This window comes from Lingula anatina, chromosome 3 (genome assembly GCF_051362555.1).
Source record: "Lingula anatina isolate TDL-2025a chromosome 3, LinAna3.0, whole genome shotgun sequence".
Taxonomy (NCBI): domain Eukaryota; kingdom Metazoa; phylum Brachiopoda; class Lingulata; order Lingulida; family Lingulidae; genus Lingula; species Lingula anatina.
The window spans coordinates 22,938,239-22,963,346 of record NC_141769.1 but is presented as its reverse complement, the minus strand read 5'-3'; the positions used below and the strand labels follow the sequence as shown (position 1 = coordinate 22,963,346).

Below are 25,108 nucleotides of genomic sequence, written 5' to 3'. Positions count from 1 at the left end.
ATATTGTTCTTTAGTAAGCGGTTGGACTTCGAATTTTAATTTAAAAAGATCGTAAGATCGTAGGTACCGTGATAGGCCGACGTCAATTTCCGCGGCAAAGGTACTGTATGCGGTATTCTTTGGGAATGCAGCAAGGTATTCTAATATAAATAATATGAATAATGTGAGTTTTATGGAAAATCACTAGTGCAGAAAAATCACTTAAAAGCTTGTTTTGACTTTTTTATTGCAAGACAAAAGTGATGAGCTCAAAAGGTCATTTTGGGGTTATAAAAGTTTACTCAAATATTTTAGCGATAGTGAAATTTTATTCGTGTCTTTTTGTACATTTTAAAGATTAAAATCCTTTATGCCCTAAAGAGAAATTGTAAAATTTATAAAGATATAAAAGTAACCTCAATCTTTTGGTCTTGTGAGTGAACTAATTCTTTTATACAATGAAATGATAAATGGTCAAGATCACATTGATAAGTTAATAATTTCCCTAATGTCAATTTGAATTTTAAATTTTTGAGTACCTCAGTCATCAGTTTGAGCCCAGCAAATGAAATTATTTCACTCTCTTTCAACTACTAAACAATTTTTGAAAAATTAAGCTAAGAGCATGCAGTACGCATTAGACCTTTATAAAGAGAAATTTTGGAAAATTCAGCAGCTTTCCCTTTATCAGCAATTTTTACCCTCATCCAAAACCGCTGAGATAAGTCCAATATGTAAACTCGTGTCTAAATTTAAAATTTCAAATTTTAGCGGTCACGATTGAAATTCGTCAGTCTTCCATTACGAGAGGGACTCTAGAAATAGAAAATTGATTTCTATTAACTCCGCCAAGGAGGTACATTTGTTTGTAATTTTGTAATGGTTTACTGTACATAAAAAAAAACAGTAGTAGGCCTTGCACAGAGCTCTACCTGAACGTCACCTAATGGTCATTTTCTAATTTTATGCCATGTACTTTTTTACTTGATTTTTGTTAAAAAGATAACTCGAAGAGTCGTATTGGGTTCCATGTACAACATAAAACCAGCGACATGCAGGGCTGAGATTGTAGATTTAGTCCAGTTTTTTTTCCATTCGTTTTCTGTTTGGACGTTTTATGAATAAAGTGCTCGCAAATTGCGCCCCCTTTTTAATTGTTGTGAGGCTCCCTCCCGTCCTCCTGACACTTGTCTTCAAGACTTGCCTACCACCTATAGAAAATACGTTGGAAGAACATGGACAAAAATGTTCATTTACAGAAATTGGGGAAAAAGAAACAAAAGTAAATACTTCCCTCCCCCGGTACTTTTCTTTTTCTTTTCTTTCTTAATCACATCAGTTTTCAGGAAGCAGAGAAAAAGGTAATAGGCCCTGTGTCCTCTTCTTTAAACCAACTGTGTATTTAGATAAGGCTTTAAAATATACAGTGTCATGGACCGAGGTCTTAGGCTTCGTTCACATGCAATGTCTATTTTCTAAATTCTATTTTCTATTTTCGGTATGTCTTATGATCACGGTCTGTGGCCTGAATATCCCGCGGCGTAATTACTGGCAGCGCGAGCCAGTTATATAAGTTACTATAAGCTAAGATCTAATAAACTGTTTATTAGATCTTAGCTATAAGTAACTGGCTCGCGCTGCCAGTAATTACGCGGCGGGATATTCAGGCCACAGACCGTGATCATAAGATAGCGCAAATAGAAAATAGAAATTAGAAAATAGACAATGCATGTGAACGAAGCCTTAGTAGTCATGTGTCTCGCTTCCTTTGTCGAAGTTTTGTTTTTCCTGAAAGCCCCCCTCCCTTTCTCTCTCTCTCTCTTTCTCTCTAGTACACGCCTAATATACAAAACAAACAAAAAATATGCTGTAATAGATTGTACTATTTGTTAATTTCGCTATTGATCAGTATTTCACACGATATAATAACATCTACGACATAACACATTAAACATAATTGATAAAGACGACGCAGAATTTACAAAATGCACCTAATAAAATTACTGGTTGCAGTGCTTCATAGCAGTTTACGTTTGTCTATTTCAATTTGGATACCATGTATTGGCAAAAATTATATATATTACTAAGGAACTTAAAGTTTAATTGATATGTTTAATGTAGCACAACTTACGAAGTACAACTCCCATGATGCACAGTTCACTTCCTTCTACCAGTATCTCAATTTGCTAATAATTATCTATTTCACAACGTATTTAGTTAAAACGTTTTAATGTAACATATTTAAACAGTTGTCAGTTGAAATTGCAATATATATTTAGAAACAGGACGAAATGTCGTCTATGCCTTTGGAATATTGAACATTAGTTTAGAGATAAAAACATACAATTGCAAGATAAGCAGCTCATGGAATTGACGGGGGTGGGTGGGGGTAACTTTAACAGATTTTACTTTAATCAACAACAATCAATAATCAAAACAAAAAAAACTTTAAATGCACAGGTTCATTATGAACACAGCCGAAGCCAGTCCAAATATTTTCTCTCAACTTCTGTTCGTCACACACATAATACATTTAACCATTGTCCATTTCGTGCAAGAAGTTTTAGACAATAAGTGAATTAAAGTTAGTATCTGCCCTGAAGATGCGTACTTTGGACTTTTCCGTTACTTTATACCCTTAGCAGCCAGCTCTTCTTTTACTCTTGACAAATAAGTTGGGTCTGGATAACCATACCTAAATAGTAAACATAGTAAAATTAATACAATATACGATAAGACACGGCGATCTACGAGTTAGAGAAACTAAAGTAATCCCTGATTGCCATTCATTTCAGACAGTTGATCATTTCTGAAGGGTCTAAGTTTTAATGGCCTGTCTAAATGGTAAGATTAAGTTCGTGTAAATAAAATTTAAAAAAGACTCAGACTCAGACTCTTGGAGTAAACTGGGAATTATCAAAAAAGTTCAACTACAAACATGAACAAACCTCTGTGGTCCTCCAGTACGATTCGTCTTAAAGTGCACATCATTCCACACCACGGTGTCGTCTTTCCCAGTGGTGACAGACCGACCCACAGTGAACAGGAGTTTGGCAGCGAATGCCCTCCTTAAAAGCTCTTTGACTTCACGGCCCTCAGCGGTATCAGGTAAGAAAGCCGTACGCCTGGTGCCTTTGTATGGATAACCTGGATGGGGGTGATCCTCCTAGAAAATAATAATAATAATTGCAACTCAAGACAGCATTGCTGCGCTTTGTTTGTAACGTGTCCATTATGTCTACACTCTACAGCGTTATCATCTGGTAGCCACCAGCAAAAGCGCCGTCGGAATATTATTGTCGCATTGAACCGCTTTACTATGAGTACCTGTTGAATCCCGTCGGGAAATTTAATGTAGATAACGATTGTCTTGTAGCCCTCGTAGCCTGGCAAAGACTCCTGGTCGAAGCTAAAGTCTATATACCCGTTGGGTTGGTTCCCTCGCTGCTCCCCCAGCAGATCTCCACAGATCGGACACTTGTTTTGTACAGCAAGTGCCCTGTCTAGGCATTCCTGGAATGTTATAACATTAAAATGCTTTTAAGTTAAGAAGTGTCTTTTTTCGAGTGTTGATTACATATGAATACAAAATGTTCAACTTTCACTGCCAAGGAAGTGTTTTTAATCGTTTGGTTGATCTACTGATCGCTTCTGCCTTACAAAATTCCTTAACTCTCTCTGCCAGAGGCCTGCGTGATGACGTGTTGCTGTGCAAAAATCTTCATATGCATCTGACAAACGGATATGTGAACAGCTAGTGATCAGCCAGAAAGATACCTATAGAAATTTAGCGAAAGAAACTCTCCGGTAGAGGGTCCAAAATTCCTGGGGAAAGTAACATATATAAAAATAACTCAGTATTACTTTAATTTGCACCACTGTACGATATAGAAGACAAGGGTACATAACAGGAACAGGGAGAAAAAGTAAACAGTAAGGATCATATTAACCCGTAGAATAACATCATGGTTTTACGTGCCTCACCTCGCAAAAGCTATGTCTGCAACGGTCCAGTGTTGCTTTCCGAGTGAAGGTGTCCATACATATCGGGCAATTGTCATCCTCCGCCTCTATCTGCACTGTAACCTGACTGGGACCGCCATGATGGTCTAAGGGATGTTCTGGGGGTCGTTGTACTGATGATGTTCTCTCTTTATTATAGCCATCGGTCACCACACTGCCCACGGTCGCACCCGAATGTGAATGCTTTTTGGACCTTCTCTCTTTAAGGAAACTTGCGTTGTTTTCCTCGTGGTCCAGGTAGTAGTTACCCATGGTTTGTAACTCTCTCCTGAACACTTCAGCAAAGGCGACGATTGTCCTATAATCTTTATCAACTACTCTGATTTCTCTAAGGCTGAGTGATTTTCCACGAAGTTTGTCCTGTATTGCCCGCACCATAGACAGTGCGCCCTCATGTTTTGGGACTCCAAATATTCCTGGAAAAGCAAAATAAATAAATGTGATAACAACTAAACATAGTAAGTTTTTGTAACTATTACAAATTAAGGTCCCATTAGCTAAATATTCCAGGTTACCATTTATTCATCTTAGGCAATTTTTTCAATTTCACATATAATATTTTCAATTTATTCAATCTAAGCCAAAGCTAAAAAAAACGAAATTAAAAAACAAACATACATACATTTTGATACAGCGGCTAATGGCTAAAAAGGCAGAACTGATATTAGACATTGAGGAGAAGACACGATCTAAGTGCTTAAAATGGAGTATTGCGCGACAATTAATTTGTCCCGTGCACCTGGAAATATAGCAGGCCTATGCTATCACAGTATACTAACCTGTGCTGATAGCAGGCATTGCAACAGTTGAAACTTTCAGGCGGCGGCACTCATCTAGCACATTTCCCACTGCACTTTGGAGCTCCAGCTGGTAGTTAGGGGTCTTTACGGTCGGCCCGACCACGTGAATAACGTAACTGCAGGGAAGATCTCCAGCACGTGTTGTTACCACTCCACCAAGAGGTATGGGACCGTGCTGGCGAATGGCATCTTCCGAGTCTTTTTGAAAACTTCGCCCTGCCGCTCGCGAGATAGCCGCAGCCACGCCTCCTCCGTGACGAAGGTGCTCATTTGCTGCATTGACAATGGCATCTGTGTTTTCCTTGGTAATATCCGCAACTTTGATCGTCAGTTTTGTGCCAGTGGGAAAAGTGTAATGGAATGCTTCTTGTCTTCCAGTTGAATCTCTAGACGAAATTGAAGATAGTTCGACTGAATGTGGTTCAACTTCTCGAACGGACGGACCCTGACGATCCACTTGACGGTCAGAATCTCCAAATTCCCTCTCAACTTCGCATACCTGATCTTCCGGGCCCACAACTTCTACTTCACTGCTATTTTTGGTCGGCCGAACACAGACACGCTTGTACTTTTTGGATATCCTAAAGGATAGGCGTCCGCTTTTATCTTTTAACGTGGCATGCCTGATATTTGTCATGTACATTTCTTTTTGATATAAGGTCGTAAAATCCTCTAGTGCTTCATTCTTCCGGTGATATTTTACTGCTGCTTCCTCAGTTTCAGTCGTCTGTGCAAAAAGTTGTCCATCGATGACAACGAATTTGACACCCCAGTCGTTTTCGATTTTGGTAATCTCTCCCGGGAAAGTTTTTCTCATGTAATCAAGGTCGATCTCAGGTACTGTTAACGTTTTCTCTTGCTGGCGGTCGACTGTTTCATATTTGTTGTCAAGATCGTATGTCGGGCCTCTTGCAAACGCTCCTGACTCTTTGTGCCGAGACCCTCCTCGTGGCGATGGTAGAAAGTTATTCTTAGAAGGCGTATGATGTTCGCTCCCTGGTGGACCTGACTGATCGAGTGGTGGAGATTTCTGCTTTTTTCTCCCTTTGTCTTGCCGCCGTGAATAAGAGGAACTCTTTGCTGGTGTTTTGCCTCTACCAGAACTCACTGGTGGAGATAGACACGGTTGACTGGAATTTTGTGAAGCCGCCTGGTTTCGTTTCCCACATGGACCTGTTATTCTTCTCCAAATATTTAAACACATGTCACGCTCAAAACGTTGTAGAGCTAACAATTTTGTGTATATGGCTGTGAGTGGAATACCTATATAGCCGACAAAGATTGTAGCTGAGGATACAAAATATGATCCAAATTTAAGAATACGTCCAGGCGGTTTTCTCTGTAAGGTGTCGTGGTCGGTATTTTCGTCCTCATCTGAAGAAAAATTTGCCAGTGTCTGTTCATTATGCGATTTTCCTTGGCTTTTAGCCCCTCTCTTTTTCTTCGGAGGCATACCTCATTGTAGTGTGCATGCAGTATATATCAGGATACAATTCTGAAATAAAATTTTGTTCTTTTAGACCAGGCAAAATGAATAACTTGGACTGTATTCCCACATATTTAGATCGATCCATCTGGATCGACCTAACTCCCTGGGGGTTCATGCTAAATTGCTGTCAGCCGAGCGCGCACTATAGTTAATTACCCCCTTACAGCTTTTAGTAGGCGGGACAGACATTTAAGCCGGTTAAGCTGACACCAATCTAGTGAGACTCCCCACGGGGATAGATCGATCTAAAATCTGTGGGAATGCAGTCTTGGATAACAAGCGTGACAAACCCTTATTTTGAGGAAATGGGATTTTTCCAACCGTATCTTTTTTTTTTCAAATAAAAATCTACATTCAGTAATGGCTTGGTGAGTTGGCGAAAATGACAACTAACTCCATGAAAAATTTAATTAACGCTGTTGCTTTTCTGCTCTTAAATCGCCTTCTCAAAATAAATAAATAAAAGAGGGTTCAGAGGGCGAGATGCACCTTCATACAGTAGGCTACTGTAGAGGAGCATTGGGAAAAATTGAAAGTTTTTACAGGTAATTGCATCCTTCTACATGCTATAAACATCTTATTAGAGCAGATATGTTAGTGCACACATATAGTTATTTTATTGAATGTTATTTTTCTACACACCATGGAAGCGAGTTGATGCTCTAAGAGTCTTGATGCCACGCGATACCCTTGTCACGCGATGCCAATGTGCATGTATCCCGGCATTGGGAGAGAAATTAACAGTTCAAACGGTTTAACTCGGGTTTATATGTCAACTTGATGACACCAAAGTTCATAAAATATCATAAAACCAGACCATGTGGATGACAACAATAAGTAAAGAACGTCTCCCATTAGAAGTTTTACAACCCAATCGAAACCGAAAGTAGTTTCATATCTGGCGTTCTCTCGGCTTGATCTAGGACCCAAAATATAGATTCTGTCCTTGGCTTGATTAACGGAATGATCCCCAGTTACTCCGCATGTGACTTACCATTTGATTTATCGACTTTGATCTCCTTCGTTGGCAATCAAGTTTGTCGATATGTTTTCGTTAGCAAGGTTTAAGCCTGTCAAATCGAGCTGTTTTACGCCCGCAATTCCGTCTCGGTGCACTGGTCTCGGGGATTCCCCTTTACTGGCACGACCTATAGATGTCACTACTCGCAGTGCTAAACCAAACATGGGGGCTGGTCTCGTGAACTTCAGCAATGTGCTAGAAAATTTTTACATTAAAAAAATTGCTGATTTGATAACAACACAAGAAATCAATTTTTACAATATCATGAGATCAAATAAAACATCATCGTTAAGTTTTTTAAAAACACTTTAAAGGGTCCATATTGGGCAAGAATTGACTTCTATATTTTTAGTCTTCGTCACTGGTGAATGATTGTTGAATTTATGTGAAATGTGCTGACTGAAAGCAACGTGAGAAAGTCAGCTAAAAGTAACGGTTGATGGTTATAATTTTATTCTTTTAATTTATTTAAATACTATTTAATTATCCTTAATTTTCATATCTTATGGTACATGTGCATACTGCATGGTAATTTAAAAATTACATAAAAGTAACAAAATCACTACTAATATTAACACTTTAAAACTCTAACTTCATATAAAAGGTGTATGACTGATCAAGTGTAACAACTTTCCATCTCTATCAAATTATTGTAGGTGATGATAGGAAATTTTCTTCTTTCACCACTTAAGTGACGTTCTTGTATTTTTACTGCCATGTCTTCCAGATTATATAATATTGTCTAACAGAATTATAATTAGCAATAAATAAATAAATGCTGCACTAAGTGAATGACAGTAACTTGTGACCGCAGCATGACACTTTACAATGCACAAATTTACCCAAAATTGAAATTCTTTACAATATGGGCATTGAATGCCTCCACATTTGCTTTTTCAATTATTAGCTGCCTTTTTATTTTGTGCACCAGTCGTGCATTCATAAAAACAAGCATAAATATGAATAGCTTTAATTTATCCATGTTTACAAGTGCAACAACAAAATAGTCAGATTCAGGGCAGAATCTGTGCTAAAGGGGAAAGTTTTCCAGCTGAAATAACTTTGAAAAGTGGGAGGAGGGGGGTTAATACACTGACCTCTGATTCTGTATACAGATTAACATTAATAATTTCCTTGTTTTTTAACTTTTCCACACAGCACTTCTGATAGAGTAATGGAGTGATGTACATAAATATTTCAACAAAAATACTTTTATGAGATTCATTCCGGGTTTCACTTTGTACAGATGGAAATATTTATAGACACACAGCCATGGACCGGTTTTCAAACTCCCTGCATTTCATTGTCAAATTTCCCACCATGATTCAGTTATTTAACACAATTCTGAAACCTCAGGAGAGATTTTGTAATACTGGAGAAACCACATTTTGGACACGTTTTGGCACAGGTCTGTTTTCACCATTTTGTTGAACAAATTTAGGCAAATTCATCTTGTTAACTTCCTTCTAATTTTCATGTATCAAAAACAAAACAACCTTGTGTTGACACTTTTAAATGCCCACAGGAGCCCATACATTTAGTAATGTCATGTTCGAATTTGTTAAACCAAGTTCATCCCATGTCCACATTATTGCCTCAATGTGGCCTGGCCACCACCCCAGACTCCGAGTTATGTCTAGTCCTTTGCACACGCTCTGCGCGCTGGTGGGCCTCTGGATTAGGGTGTAATATATCCTGTATGTGCTGCACTATAAGGTCAATAGCAACTGAAATGAAAAAAACATTGTGAAAAATTATGATAAATATTAAGATATTAGAGCAAAAACTGTTAAGGCAATAAAGCAGTCTGTGGAAATGGCAGTTTGTAATTGCTGTTTGCATCCAATTTAAAAATGCCATGTCATACTTATAACATGCATTTAAAATCTTTAAAATGATTATTTTACACTTTTTTTTTTTTGTAAAATGGACAAAATGAGCACCACCGTTTTTCAATTATAATCAAAAGCAGTGTTTTTTTATTCCTGTCTAAGCAGTGTTTTTTTATTCCTGTCTAATCAATTACAAATGTTTCAAAAAACTTTTTAAGCCTGTACCGGTAATATGTATGTTCATACCTAAGTTATCTGCACCTCTTGGTATAATAATATCAGCATACTTTTTTGTCTAAAATAAACGAAAATGGTAAAAATATTGTAGTATGTTTTTTAGACAAAGTATTTTTTCAGCAAGAAAAATTTATGTATGCATTTTGAGTACTTAAACATAAAAGAAAAGGTAAATGATCAACTCACAGCTTTCAGTTAAAAAATATACATTGACTGACAACATTTGACAAAACTAAACAAGTTTTTAACTAACATTTTTAGAATTTTATCCATTTTAGCACACAGTCCCAGTCTATATTTTTGATGAGAAACTAAAATGAAAAAATCTAAAAAAATAATGTTTCAATATAAGAAGTTTGAACTACATGATCAATTGAAGAAAATTATACCTACTGGTAAACAGAACTCTTCAAATGCTGGCTTCACAAAGACAATGTAAGTGCTGAGAACTTTCTCTAAGTCTCGGCCAAGTTCTATGGTATCTCTCAGAACTAGAATATAAGGGTACAATTTTATTATCATATTTTCGCCCTATAATACAATTCAATCTAAAGATAAGAGCTAAGTACCTGTACCTGACTAATTTTAACTGTGGTCCTATTGTCAAATAACCAAAAGGCAAGGTATCAAATGACAATCAGAAAATTCATTTCCTAGAACAATTTCCAAATTATACAAAGATTTCTTGAATACTGCACCCAGTGTGCTTTTACTGAAAGCCACTTTGTGCAAAAAAGAAATAAGTTTTGAAAGAAATAACCTTTGCATACTTAAAACAATGGGGCCATTCAGAATAGAAGATCTGAGTATCAACTGGTCCAACGCTCAAATATGGCGGACCCTACATGAAAGGAAGACCGCTTAATCCTATAATGATCTCTCCACCTCTCACATGCCTCCCCACGCCTCTGGTCAATTGGAGTTGATATTGAATTGATGTGCCCCTGCAGGGAACACGTGGGAAGGTGTGTGAGAGGCGGACAGACCATTACAGGTTTAAGCGGTCTTCATTTTAGGGTCCGCCATATTTATGCCATGGCCAGTTAGCACTCAGATCTTCACATTCTGAATAGGACCAATGACATTAACTTTTGTAACCCACCTCTACGTGAAAGCCGCGTGTCTGGATCTGTGTCCACAAATAGCTTCATGTCAAACATCTCTCTGATTTGTTTACAATAAAATACTAAAATGCCTTCAAATAACACGACATCTGCTGGGTACACAACAATCCATTCTGTCTCCTTTCTGAAACAAGACAAAGGAAGCTGAAATACAACACTTCATTAAATAAACTATTACTGTTAGAAATTAAAGTGGGGTTCTAAATGGGTCATTCTTTTTATGTTAAAAGCTATCAAGCTTTTACAACTGTCTCTGTATGTATTTACCAAGGCAAACTAAGATTTCAAAAATTTCATGAAAACAACCAGAAGTTGGATGGTGTTGATGGGTAGCCATGGCATATTGTTGCACTTCCCAAAATTGTAAAGAGTAGCTCACCCTCAGGTCCCCGTTCCCTCGATATCTAAGACAATGCCTGGGTCCTTTATATATAATTACTGCAAATAATCTTGAAGTTCATAAGATAACAGCATAAAAATATCCATGTTAAATTGCCTCATAAAAAAACAAGAATTATCCACCCCCATACACATCTAAGTTTGGACTGGCACATCCACATCTATGATGACAGGTTTATCAATTCCAAAAGTTTGAATTCCCTCGCTGTAATGGTTTAGGTCTACTTTACAATGCAGAAAATTAGAGCCATCCACCCCCAGGATCAGCCCAACCCTCTTATATTAAAATTCTGAAGTACTTATGCACATCCCTCTTGACAAGACTATCAATACCCAAAGTTTAAACTTCCTCACTTTATTGATCTAGGAGGAAATAGTACAAATTACAATGTGAACAGAATTACGAATCAACTCCACCCCCAACCAGGAACAGCCCAACTTCCACTTGTACTAAAATTTTGAAGTGCCCATGCAAGTCCCTGATGACAGGTTTATCAATTCCCAAACTTTCTCACTCTAATGGTCTAGGAGGAGATAGTGGAAATTACTAGCGCTAGGCTGGATAACATGATCTTGTACTGTTGTCACAAAAATTGTGGGAATCAAATATAGTGTCTGCTTCTTTTGCAGTGGTAATTAATGTCACTCTCAAATATATGAGATGTGTACTACACATATACAAAATATGCTTAATAATATTGTTATTTGGTAGTGATGCTGTTATTTGTGCTGCGTTTTTAAATTGAATTTATTCTAACAAACGTTGACTGGGGTAGAGCTAGCAATTTTTTTCACTTAGCCAAATCACCACATTTTTGTCAATTAGTTATCAAAATAATTATAATTTGGCTAAAACATGTCAAATCAAGCCCTTTTTCTTTAGTCAATTTAAGTCAGTTTTAGCATTTGGCTAAATTGGCAAGTGTTAGCGATACCCCAGGTTGATTCTATTTGACATTATATTAAACTAAAAAACTAAACAAAATGTACCCAATGAAAACAGTATGTCTAACAGTATGTTGCATGAAAATGAATTCAAATATTAACTCTGTACCTGGCATTAGTGGCATAATCATAAGCTGGCAGTTTGACTGGCTTTCTCTCCTTGATGTCCTGTAGTGTTTTCAGCATTAAATCAAAGTCAAATGCCTCTGAAAGCATAAAATGAATACTTTAAATTTAGAATAAAATTTAAGTAATAAATAGGCATTATTTATATACCAAAGAATGAAAATTAATTTGAAGTGTTTTTATCAATCAACATATGTTTTGAAAAAGGTGTAAAATATAATACTTGCTAAGAAAGGAATGATATGAGCATGAGTGATATGATATTATTAAGATATTTATAGCCTTTTCTCCCTCCTTACCAATCAAGATTGTGTTCTGTTCTGTTTTACATTACATTATACAAAACACAAGGTAATAAAAGCAAGCAAAATTAATCTTCTGTACATTCTGGTCCCTTTAAATAAACAGCAAAACTAAACACTGTTTACAGCCCCAAGTCTTGTATCCAAGTGATTAAAAAATTAAAACTGATCTTTTTTTTTTCTCCAGGCTTTTCTCCACTCCTCAGAACTCTCTACACTAAGGCCAAGAAATATTACATCCTTTCCTTTAAAATCTGATATTAAAATGCACAACTAATGATACCTGGGTGATCAAAATTGAATTTTCCTTGGACTGCCAGGTCTTTCTCTGCCTGTGTGAGGTTTCTGTAGAAACATTCCTGACTTATTGTGATCACCTGCCTTTGATTCCGTTCAACATTAGCCTGGCCAAGCTTTTCAACTATTTTTTGACATACTGAGGTCTGAAAATATAATAGAGAAAAAGAGTCAAAGTTAAATCTATAATTTTTTTTTTCATTTAACATATACAGTAATGGATAACAGAGAGGATTACTCAACTTACTAAAAAAAAAATTTAAATACAGAGATAATGACGAAGATGGGCAATGGTGCCAATGATTAATACTCTAGCAATAAATAACCACTACAGACCTCTGGGCCTATATTTACAAACAGTGTCCCATGAGTATCAGATTTCTACAAGTTTTTTCACTGCATGCTACGCCATGCCGCTTCTCAACTAATGCATGGGAAACTGACCTGCACTGATGCACAATTAAGATCAGCTATTATCAGCTATTATCTCTACTTGTTGCAAGGTAGATGGTGTGAAGATCTAGCCAGGAATGGCTAAAATGAAACATTCTTAATTTTTTTTTTTTTTCGAGGGGGAAGGGATTTTTTTTTGTCACCCTCTCTTGTTCTCCTGTTAAGCCAATGTTTAGTCAAGTTCTTTTGTGTTTGCAAAGCAAAGTACAGTATAGTATCACATTGTATTGTTTTATACTACAAGGATTTGCCACCAAATATTTCTTCAATCTACCCATGTCAGGTGTACTGTACTGTGCTTCAAAAGATCCCAGAACCAAATGTTAAGCAGTATCTTCATGCTCAGCTCCTATATTATTGTCTCTTGCATTCAAAGCGTCTGTGGCAATATTTAAGGGTTCTAAATCAAGTGACATACCTCAGTTATATGTTTGTATATTAAAATGAGAAATCTAACAAAATATAAAGTCAGTAAAACATCAATACATTTTGATCTGACTGAGACAGCTCAAAATTATAATAGCATCCATACTCAGATGTTTGGTTATCTAAATGCCAAATTTCAAATCTCTAGCATGTGAGAACCCTATACAAGTATGTACAAGTAAGTCAACGAAAATGAATGAATGAGTGAAAAAATTAGGGATCTTCTTTCTCTAACTTTTCGTTAGTGCAAGGTTTAATAAAGCTGGATATAAACCATACTTTTCCTGAAGCAGTTCCACCTGCGACTCCGATCAAAAAAGGCCTTGGGATGTCCGTGTAACCATTGAATCGGAGAAACCTAGTCATGACAAGTGCGTCGCCCGCACTCAGGGCAGCCATACTGTTCGCTCGCGCGGCACACTATGTTTAGTTGATCGTTTTATTGACGGATTAAAATTGAAATTTAGATATACTTTAGAGACATCTATAATACATTTGAGATCGAGAAATATACATTAAAGCATCGCAATGTTTTCTATATCTTGATATTTCATTTTAATTTCGAACAAGTATTCATGCATTGCATCGAAGCTATGCTCAAACTATAAAACAGCTCTGCATACTGAATGTAAAAAGAGCTGAGGGAGTGTTAACAAGGCGTTTTTATATGTAAAGGAATCTGTTGGAAACGTAATGTAAGTGGTAAGATGACAGAAAACTAATATCAAGTAATGGGAAACGAATCCAGCTCTTTAGAAGACTGTACTCTCCAGCCGGCGCTAGATTTTGAAGCGTTGCGTGGTTGGTCTGTGTGTCCAGCACAGTGGAAAGATGGCTCCAAGGTGACGGTGTTCTTCCACAAGAAACCCGAGCCGGAGAAGAGGGGGTTTGTGGAAAATGCTGTCAAGGTAATTTGAGTGAATTATTATAACAGCAGATTTGGTGTTTTTTTAGCAGATGAATTATTTTTAAAACGGTTTTTACATCTTAGAGCTTGTGTAATTCTCAGCACCAAAATACACTAGCTAGATAAACGTTAACCTAGGATGGACGTTCAGAGTGTTTGACAGGAACATGGGAAACAGGATTGGGAGAAGGGGGGGGGGGGAGAGTTGTGAGATCCATGTGTAAAATTATATTCATATTGCATGTCATATTCAGTGTCTGATTACATATAAGCACACGAAGATGATTCGGTGTATTTATTTTCAGCAACTGAAGACAATACGTCATCCTAGTGTGCTGCGCTTCTTCACCTCCTTCACCAGTCCTAAGGGTCTGCATATTGTCACAAAACCAGTCAGTCCTCTGCTGCTGGCTCTTGAGACAGGAAAACTGTCTTCAGTAGAAATATCAGCAGGAATCTACAATATTATTGAAGCTTTGAGTTTTTTGCATGAAAGGGTAAGTCTTTGTAGGAAATACTACAATTTAATTCTAATGGTGGCAGATGTTTGGTTGTACTGTGTACAGCTCTCATATTATAATTCTTGATTTATGACCATAAAATATAAGCAATGTGTGTACACATAATAAAAATCTACCATTAAATTTTACTGTGATATGTTAAATGCATAATAAAAACAATACAGAATATTACATTAATGATAAATTCAGAATTATTTTTGTTTGATAGATAATATAATCTAAACAAACAAAATCATTTCAGTTGCAAAATATCTAAAAAGACTTATTTTTTACAAAGGTTGGTGTGTCCCACAATAATGTGAGTTTGGCTTCCATTTTTGTGAGTGAAGATGGGAGCTGGAAACTGGGAGGTCTGGACTATGTCTGCAAACTCACAGAGGCTACAATAGAGCAGCTACAGGCATGCAAAACTTTTAGAAATGAAGAGGCTATTACTCCAGAGGAGAAGGTGATCTGAAGAATTTAATTTAGTTAGCCTTTGAAAACTTGGTTTATAGTCTGTTTAATCTTATAATCATTCTGTTTTGTTTTGTATATTTAGAGATTATTTTGGCAAATTTATTTAAGGCAAATGATTAATGTTTTTTTAGTAAAAGGATACTGTGTTCCACCAATATTATGTATTTGTGAAATAAGCTTGTAAACCCAAACAAGTTATATGCAATTTGTCAAGCCACATGAAATCTTCAAGGAGCCCTGCAAATTGACTGAGATGCATTTGTACCATACAAACTCTATGGTTCCCCAATTTCCTTTATGAGGTATTACTTATAGTCTTTAACTTCCAGAATGGGCAAGTGGTGAGGGAGCTGCAGTATGCTCATGCAAGAGATGCATATGCTTTTGGCAGACTGGCTGAAGCCTTGTTAGAGTACTTGGTGGACTTAGGTAGGGGGCTCTTACTTCAAGTGACATCTCTCCTTTGACACAGTGCACAAAGAGATAGTTAAACATAAATTGAAGTTTTGCCAACAATGCATTGTGATGTACAATAAGCACTTGAAAAGTTAAATACTTTCATTAAGTGTAGTTTCTCTCTCTCTCTCTCTCTCTCTCTCTCTCTCTCTCTCTCTCTCTCTCTCTCTCTCTCTCTCTCTCTGTTTTTATCTTGTGATCTTGTAAATGAACCTTCAGATATATATACACAATCAAAACTTAATTAAAAATGTGTGAATAAAATTGTTCAGTGTTGCCGAGTGTATTCTGTAAGTTAGACATGATATTTTTGTATTTCATTAAAAGATATCCTATACAGGATTTCTGCACAGAATCTTGTATTTCTCAAGAAAACAATTAATTCTACATTCAATCTGGCACTGTACTTGGATTTAATGTTTTGTTTTATTTCTGATTAGATTACTTTGTTCTTATGAAATCATGATTCATTTTGACCACCTTGGTTTCCTGGCAATTCTTTTATTTCAATTTGATGGGTTTTGTCATTTTAAGGTAGTTTTGCAGGATTTGCATACCTTTAAAAACTGATCTGGGATATTTTATTTGGTTCTACTGGCAAATTGGGTGTTGTTATGTACAGACACAGATGTGTCTGTACATATTGCCATCACCTGCGTCTGTCGTCGCCGTCGTCGCCGATGCCGATGCCGTCGCCGATGCCGTCGCCGTGCACTTTCAGCGTTAACACGATAAGTGGAAGACCGTTTTACTTTTTGGCTTTATATTTATAGAGCTGATGAATATTCATAAAACGCAGGTCAAGTTCGAAAATCAGCATGATCGAGCCATTATTGTAGAAGTTATGCTGTTTTTTCACTTTTCAGCATATATACAACACTGTTAACACATTTCAAGGAAAACCGATAGGCCTGTTGTCATGAAACTCCCAGGAGCAATCAATCTTACTAAAACGCAGGTCAAGTTCGAAAATCGGCACGATCGGGCCACTATTTTAGTAGTTATGCTGTTTTTTCACTTTTTAGCATATATGCAACACTGTTAACACAATATAAGAAAAACAGATAGGCCAATTGTCATTTAAACTCACAGGAGTGGTCAATCTTACTAAAATGCAGGTTGAGTTTGAAAATTAGCATAATTGGGCCATTATTTTAGAAGTTATGCTGTTTTTTCACATTTCCTTAGATTCAGTTCTTAGGCATGGTAACAGTTTCATTATTTAATTAATAAGAAATGTAAAAGTGTTTGTTTGACATTTTCTGCATCTTTACAACATTGTTAGTTGATTTCGTAAAAATGATGGTAAACTTGTTATGGTGTATTGTGTAATAAAGTGTCAAAAATGGAAATAAACTCATATCATTGCAGTTTGTCAGATTCAATTATTCAGTATGTTTAGAAACTCAGAATGGAAGAAATTGGACATTTAACACTATTCTATTAATATTTTTCCCATCTCATCAATTTTCTTAGTTGATCATATATAAATGGCAGTAAATTGTTAATTTTGTTATATGTTAAAAATTTGTTAAAAATGGAAATAAACCCATGTCAGAACAGTGCTGTCCTGTTTCACATTTCCTCAGATTCAATTCTTAGGCATGTTAACAGTCTCATTATTTAACTAATAAGACAAGTAAAAGTGTTTGGTTGACATTTCCTGCATCTTTACAACATAATTAGTTTATTTTGTAATTAGTCGATCATGTTGCCGTCACCGTCGCTGTGCACTTTCAGCGTTAACACCGTAAGTGGAAGACAGTTTTACTTTTTGGCTTTATATTTACAGAGCTGATGAGTATCCATAAAATGCAGGTTAAGTTCGAAAATAAGCATGATCGGGCCATTATTGTAGAAGTTATGCTATTTTTTCACTTTTCAGCATATATGCAACATCGTTAACACATTTCAATAAAAACCGGTAGGCCTGTTGTCATGAAACTCATAGGGGTAATCAAACTTACTAAAACGCAGGTCAAGTTCGAAAATCGGCATGATCGGGCCACTATTTTAGTAGTTATGCTGTTTTTTTCACTTTTCAGCATATGTGCAACACTGTTAAAAGGATAATAACTCTTCGTTTCGGCCAAAAAATGAATTTTCCTGGAGTAAACAACAATTTTCCCATACTTACCAATGGTTAATGAATTCATTTTTACATTCAAAGTTAGTCCCTGGTTTTTTTCTAAAAAGTTTGGTTTTTTGTTAAAATCTCTTAAGAGATTTTAACAGAGTATAGCCGTCATTGGAGGTCACGTGGTCTAAAGGCAAGCTCAGATATCAGAATAATAGCTATAACTGCTGTTTTGTGGTAAAACAGAATATATAATATTTCTATGAGTTATTCACAATGTTTTTATTGTGAAATATAGATCTCATACGAAGAGTTATTATCCCTTTAACACATTTCAAGGAAAACCGATAGACCTGTTGTCATGAAACTCACAGGAGTAATCAATCTTACTAAAACGCAGGTCAAGTTTGAAAATCAGCATAATCGGGCCATTATTTTATAAGTTGTGCTGTTTTTTCACATTTCCTCAGATTCAATTCTTAGGCATGTTAACAGTCTCATTATTTAACTAATAAGATTCGTAAAAGTGTTTGTTTGACATTTCCTGCATCTTTACAACATTGTTAGTTGATTATGTAAAAATGATGGTAAACTTGTTATTTTAGTAGTTATGCTGTTTTTTACACTTTTCAGCATATATGCAACACTGTAAACACAATATAAGAAAAACAGATGGGCCAATTGTCATGAAAGTCATAGGAGTGGTCAGTTTTGCTAAAATGCATGTTGAGTTCGTAAACCAGCATAATCGTGCCAATATTTTAGAAGGTATTCTGTTTTTTCACATTTCCTCGGATTCATTTCTTAGGCATGTTAACAGTCTCATTATTAAACTAATAAGATACGTAAAAGCGTTTGTTTGACATTTCCTGCATCTTTACAACAATTGTTAGTTGATTTAGTAAAAATGATGGTAAACTTGTTATCATGTATTGTGTAAAAATGTGTCAAAAATGGAAATAAACTCATATCATTGCAGTTTGTCAGATTTAATCATTCACTATGTTCAGAATCTCAGAATGGAGGAAATTGGACATTTAACACTGTTCTATTGATATTTTTCCCATCTCATCAATTTTCTTAGTTGATCATATAAAAATGGCAGTAAACTGTTAATTTTGTTTTATGTTAAAAAATTGTTAAAAATGGGAAAAAAAACATTTCAGAACCGTGCTGTCTTGTCTGTATTTCCACATAAGCAGTTGTATTGTTTTTTATGTCTTTAAACATTATGTAATATTATTTTATGCACTGTCATCATTTTTCAAAAATTGAGACTTTCATCATGTGAATTTGAACTCTCATGGTCCTGAAACTGTAATCTTATTGAAGGGGTGGATTGAGACCATCTTCTGGGCGGTCAGGTTATTAAGTTTATATTGACTGGTATCTATTTTTTTTTCTGTTTTTCTGTTGGAAGACCATAAAAATGGGGGATGGATCAACATAGATACTTTGGAATACTATCAGAAAATATCTCTGGGTTCGCTCCTGTTATTGACCATGGTACCTGTTGTGCATGATTAGAATTCAGTGTTGACTGACAGTGCTATTATAAGCATTATTTATTATTGCATCAAAATTGACAAAATGACCTATTTTGCATCTTTAATTTCTGTTTTTTGTCTGTACATTTGACAGCTTTGCTGCCTTGTTTTAATTTTGAATTGCACATTTTGGAATCGAGGGTTTAAGGCAAAGTTTTTTTGTTTCTGAAAAGCAGTGTTTGGGCAACTTGGACCTTGTCATCATTTTCAATTTTCTTAATTCATGTCTGTTTGATGATATCAGCAGTTAGTTCAGTATTTGATAATGATAGTCATAAAATGTGAAAAAAATTAAACTGCTCACCTGTTTCATTACATTCAATATCACCTCAGTGAAAGTAACAAATAAATGGTCATGTTGTTTTCATGGGTATCAGACACATATAGTAAACACTTTCTTATGTACAATATTTTAGGTGATTTAACAAAGACTTTTGAACTAAGAATTCAAGATGAGTTTCTGCACCAAGATCCAAGGCAAAGACCACATGTGAGCTCTTTGCTACAGGATAGGTTGTTCAGGTGAGGCAAGCTTAATGTTACAGCTGGTTTATAGTAATATAAAACATTTAACAGAGGATTTAAGAAAAGGATTTTTAAAACTTTAAAGGTAGTAAGAGGTTTCTAAAAGTGTTTAAGTCTAAGTTTTAATTCCCAATATCTTTTAATACATTATTTTATTTGCCATTTTATATTAGCTGAATGAATGTTATTATTAGTTTCTTTAATTAATACTAGGAATGTCTTAATGGCATTTTACTTCCACATTTCAGGAACGAGTTCTTGGAAATAAAAATGTTCCTGAAAAATATAACACTAAAGTCTGATGAGGAGAAAAAAGAATTTTTCTGGTAAGTAGAATGTGACGTATTCTGTGATTTTGGCTCTGTTCCCTACCAAGTTGATCGGGGCACTAACTGATCTGTCGATCAAGTGTCATACTTGTAATTTAATGCCTTAAATGAATTTTCAGTTTTCTCAACTTTTCATTGAAATAGCAACTATAAATATCATCAATCTAATTTCCAGAAGTTTATAAGGTTGTTATATAACATTATGTGTCCTGAATTATATAGATGTGCAGGTTAAATGTTTTCAGGATGTATGCTTATATAATCGGTTTACAGGTCAAGTTTAAAGTAGTCTGTTTAGAGTCACACTAGGTAACTCAATTAAACAAGAAACCATATCTTTGATTAACAAATACATCCACCTCAAATGTATTTAGGAATGGTCCTCTGCCTTGTAACTATATTATTCACCTTGATCAATCAGTTTAAGTTATCAACCTATTGTCCACTAGTAGAAGCCATTTAGTGCTCAGTCTGGAAGTCTTCCCTATGGCATGTGTAATTGAATTAAAGTGACCACTCTGGCAACCCACCTGGCTGGGAAGCCAATGTATAGTAATTATATATGTGAAGGTATATAAAGATAGAAATAAAGGTAGAAGTCAGTAGTCAGTACTCAGAGAGAGGACACTGCATGCTGATCTCTAGAAAGCAGAACATGACGTTATGTTAGGTGGTGGAGATACCTGCGATCCCCAAGTTCCTCTCACTAAAATGCCAAGCGAATGAAAATCTACAGCGACAGCTAGATACCCCAGCATTCAGAATTACAAGTACCAACAAAAATGGAACACTCAGCTGAAGAAGGACCTCAACCAGAAGCTGATCCCCAAGGACACAACCTCCAACAAAACAGCATGAGGGTGCCAGCAATACCACAAGGAGTGAGCATACAACATTTTACAGGAAAAGAAGATCCAGCAAGGTGGATAACACGGTACAACAGATTCTGCAAAGCAAGGTTATGGGATGAGCAAACAAAACTCAACCACTTCCCACTGTTTTTACAAGGAATAGCAGAAGAATGGTATGAACAATTGTTACATGACGTTCAAAACAATTATCAGGATTTAGAAAAAGCATTCCTGACAAGATTCTCGTCACACCCTTTTGCTTATGACAAACATTCAGCAGTATTCAGAATAAAACAAGAACCACATGAAAAAGTCTTAGACTTTATTACCAGGAAAAGAACTTTAGCCACACAAGCCAATATGACAGAAATGGAAACCTTATCTGCTGTAGTGAATACCTTACTACCGGAAATCAGAACATTCGTTATGCAGAAGCAGCCCAACTCACTACAGGCACTTGAAGAGGCAGCTGCACTAGTGGAAGCATCTCTGCTGGCCACAAACTCGTATGAAAACCCAGTGGGCAAAGAAACAACAGTGGGAACCATTCCCTCCCACCCAGTCCAGCGGTCTCATCAATCAATTCAGCTGTACCCAACTCAGCAGTACATAAACCCAGCCCCACAGTTTATATACCCAGTCCAGAAGTCCATATATCCAGCCCAGCGGTTCACGGACCTAACCCAACAGTTCAGGGATCCAGCCCAGCAGTTTGTGGACCCAAATATTCAACAGTTCCATTCCGCACCTCTACATGAGTACCAGCATCGTGGACGACAGCGGTATAGAAAACAGCCCTGCTCGCCATACAGCCGTCAACAAAGAGACAAAGCACCAATAAAACACAAACTGAACCAATGTGACAAATGTGGTAAGTGGGAACCAACTAGCAAACATAAGTGTCCAGCAATAGGTAAACAATGTCACAAATGTGGCAAATTCAATCATTTACAAGTTGTGTGTAAAAGCAAAGTACAATAGGGGTACGCGCACAGTAGTAAACAATCAGTGAACTCAAAATTTATTTCGAACCAAACTTTAGATATATCAGCCTTATTAAAAGCAAATCCATTGCATCATAATTTGGTGCAGGTGGTTATTAACAAAGTCCAAACATTGGCTCTTGTAGATACTGGTGCATCTGTTTCTGTGGTCTCTAAGCATTTTCTATCCAAAATCCTCCCAGAGCTTAAAGTGTATGAACCTTCTACCTTTAGGGTTATCGCTGGTGTGGGCGGAGAAAAATATAGGATTCTGGGTTCAGTCACTCTTTCTCTGTCAATAGATGGACAAAGTTTCCGAAACAAGTTTCACATTTTTGAAACACTACCAAGAAACATTATCCTAGGTGTTGATTTCTTAAGTGCCAACTCTGCTGTTTTAGACTTAGACTCAAATCTTTTAATCTTCAAAGGGAAATCTTCTGTCCACACTCACCAGCCAAACCACTTTGGTCTGGCTAGAACCATGTCTGATGTCAGTATACCTCCTAGAACCATAACAACAGTTAACCTCAAAATGTCCAGACATAAGCATGTGAGTTGTCCATCAGTATTACTGGAACCTGTAGGGAACAAGTATTTCATATCAAGATGTATCTCCGCAATGGATAATGGTAGAGTCAAATGCTCAGTTTACAATCCAACAAATACGACAATGAAAATTTCAGGTAATACTGTACTAGCAAAGGGGTTCACAATAGAAAATGATAATATTTTCAATTTTGAGGAAACAGAAGAGCTAGACAGAGAGTTAGAAGAAAAGACTCTAGCTAACACAAAATCAAAACTCACAGATAATCAAAGTTTGTTAAAAAGTACTGGAAAGAAAGCCAAAACCGATGAAAAGGTAGAAATAGAAAGGTTGGATAAAATATTGGTTAATGTAGCAGACTTCATGGAAACAGAAATGGGTCAAAACCACCAAACTCAACAAAACGTGCACCTTGAGGAAGGGAAAATAAAAACAGCACAAAACATGGGAATCAACTTAGAAGATGCAGATTTAGATGACTACCAAAAGCAACAGCTTTTAGCCCTGATAGGTGAATATCGCTCTGTCTTTGCAACAGACCTCTCTGAGCTAGGTAAAGCAGTCAATGTACATCCGCACAAAATCATAACAGGTGATGCACTTCCACAACGCCAAAGGTTCTACCGACAAACTCAAGACAAGAGAGAAGAGACAGTTAAGCAAACAAAACTCATGCTTGAAAATGATATCATAGAGCCATCAACATCACAGTGGGCTGCACCAGTAGTTTTAGTTAAAAAAAAGGACGGTACATACAGGTTTGCTGTAGATTACAGAAGGCTAAGCAATGTCACCCACCCTATAAATTGGCCACTACCTCGTATGGAAGATATTCACGAGACAGTTGGAGAAGCTCAAGCAAAATTCTATTCCTCTCTCGATATGGCATCAGGCTACTGGCAAATACCACTCGATCCGGATACTAAGGAGAAAACATCATTTGTCACACACCACGGTCAATTCCAATTCAAACGCATGCCGTTTGGGCTTCGGAACGCCGGTACTACCTATCAACAAATTATGTCCCAAGTGTTACAAGATCTAAACTGGAAAATTGCTTTAGTCTACATCGACGACATCCTGGTATACAGCAAAACATTTACTGAACACCTTCACCATTTAGAGCTTATATTCAAAAAGCTTCAGACTGCAAATTTGACCCTAAAACCAACAAAATGCAAATTTGGCTGCAAGAAAATCCACTTTTTGGGCCATGTTCTATCAAAGGAGGGCATAGAAGTAGATCAACAGAAAATTCAAGCAGTCAAATCATTTTCAACCCCTAAAACAGCCACTCAAGTTCGCAGTTTTTTAGGCCTCACAAATTACTACAGAAAATTTGTTAAAAATTATTCCAAATTAGCAGCACCCCTCCATGCATTAACGCACAAAGGCAAACGTTTCCAGTGGACAAATGAATGTGAAGTTGCATTTCAGTTTCTAAAACAAGCGCTCACTTCTACTCCAATCCTTGCATTTCCTGACTTGTCAAAGCCATTTATATTAACCTCTGATGTTTCAAAAACAGCAATCGGCTATATGCTAAGTCAAAAGGATGAAAACAACAAAGAACATGCCATTTCTTATGGAGGCCGTGCTCTCACGAGGAAAGAAAAAGAAAGTTCCTACTGTCCCTCAGAATTAGAATGCCTAGCCTTGGTAGAAGGAATAAAAGCATACAGCCATTTTTTATCAAACCACAAATTTACAGTCTATACAGATCATCAACCTCTATCATGGTTAAACAGCAAAAAGTCATCAAATGAAAAACTAAAAAGATGGAGTCTTTACCTTCAACCCTATGATTTCAAGATTGAGTACACCAAGGGAAAAACAAATCCAACAGACTGTCTCTCAAGGCAAGAGTATCAGGAAAACATCAATGAAGAGGACATCGAAGACAAATTTCATGAAGCAGACATAGCAGTTGCAGAAACAAGTAATGATCTCCGAAAGTCAAAAGAAACAACATTTATTTATCAGTATGATGTTCCCCTAGTTGCAGCACAGGTTGGTGACAAACTCAGACAGGCACAGCGTAACTGCCCAGAGATAAGAAAAATTATAGAGGATGTCAAATCAACAGAGTACCCTAGAACTGATAATCAAAGTAAAAACAAAATGAACTATTTTCTGGACGAAGGAGGAACACTGCATTTCATTCATCAAGACAGAGCAGAAAGAAGAAAAGGTGGAAACAGAACAAGGCATCTTCTAGTAGTGCCACCAGAATATCGCAATGAGCTTTTACAGGCCTATCACAACTCGCCATCAGGTGGGGCACATCAGGGTTTTAACAGAACTCATAGTGCTATTCGTCTAAAATACTATTGGCCATGTATGTACAAAGACATACAGCAGTACATACAATCATGTGACACCTGTCAAAAATCAAAGAGACAATATCACGCACACCCTGCACCACTGCAACCTCTACCTGTAACAGAAGT

At 36.5% G+C, this 25,108-nt stretch overlaps 3 protein-coding genes across 5 annotated transcripts in view; 1 reads left to right on the top strand and 2 right to left on the bottom strand.

The window, feature by feature from the left end:
• Positions 1-1,844: 1,844 nt before the first annotated feature.
• On the bottom strand, positions 1,845-7,618 carry LOC106180517 (uncharacterized). The gene is made up of 6 exons (XM_087007492.1): positions 7,286-7,618; positions 4,782-6,297; positions 3,964-4,418; positions 3,307-3,492; positions 2,928-3,145; positions 1,845-2,674 (listed from the first exon to the last, which is right to left on the bottom strand). Exons 2-6 carry the CDS (start codon positions 6,253-6,255, stop codon positions 2,605-2,607), a joined length of 2,403 nt encoding a protein of 800 aa, XP_086863618.1. The 5' UTR covers positions 6,256-6,297; positions 7,286-7,618; the 3' UTR covers positions 1,845-2,604.
• Positions 7,619-7,844: 226 nt separating this feature from the next.
• Positions 7,845-13,893, bottom strand: LOC106180513 (uridine-cytidine kinase 2-B-like). The gene is made up of 7 exons (XM_013564521.2): positions 13,733-13,893; positions 12,561-12,720; positions 11,959-12,055; positions 10,484-10,629; positions 9,775-9,872; positions 9,391-9,439; positions 7,845-9,039 (listed from the first exon to the last, which is right to left on the bottom strand). Exons 1-7 carry the CDS (start codon positions 13,850-13,852, stop codon positions 8,909-8,911), a joined length of 801 nt encoding a protein of 266 aa, XP_013419975.1. The 5' UTR covers positions 13,853-13,893; the 3' UTR covers positions 7,845-8,908.
• Positions 13,894-14,047: 154 nt separating this feature from the next.
• The window catches only part of LOC106180527 (protein-associating with the carboxyl-terminal domain of ezrin), a 20,654-nt gene continuing 9,593 nt past the window's right edge, over positions 14,048-25,108 (top strand). For all 3 annotated transcript variants that reach the window (XR_015333321.1, XM_087007491.1, XM_013564534.2), the window contains exons 1-6: positions 14,048-14,361; positions 14,666-14,857; positions 15,159-15,329; positions 15,670-15,769; positions 19,837-19,942; positions 20,194-20,271. Coding sequence is in view for 2 of the 3 variants with exons in the window: in XM_087007491.1 (XP_086863617.1) it covers positions 14,185-14,361; positions 14,666-14,857; positions 15,159-15,329; positions 15,670-15,769; positions 19,837-19,942; positions 20,194-20,271 (824 nt within the window). In the remaining variant the exon portion in view is untranslated. The remainder of the gene's footprint in view (positions 14,362-14,665; positions 14,858-15,158; positions 15,330-15,669; positions 15,770-19,836; positions 19,943-20,193; positions 20,272-25,108) is intronic.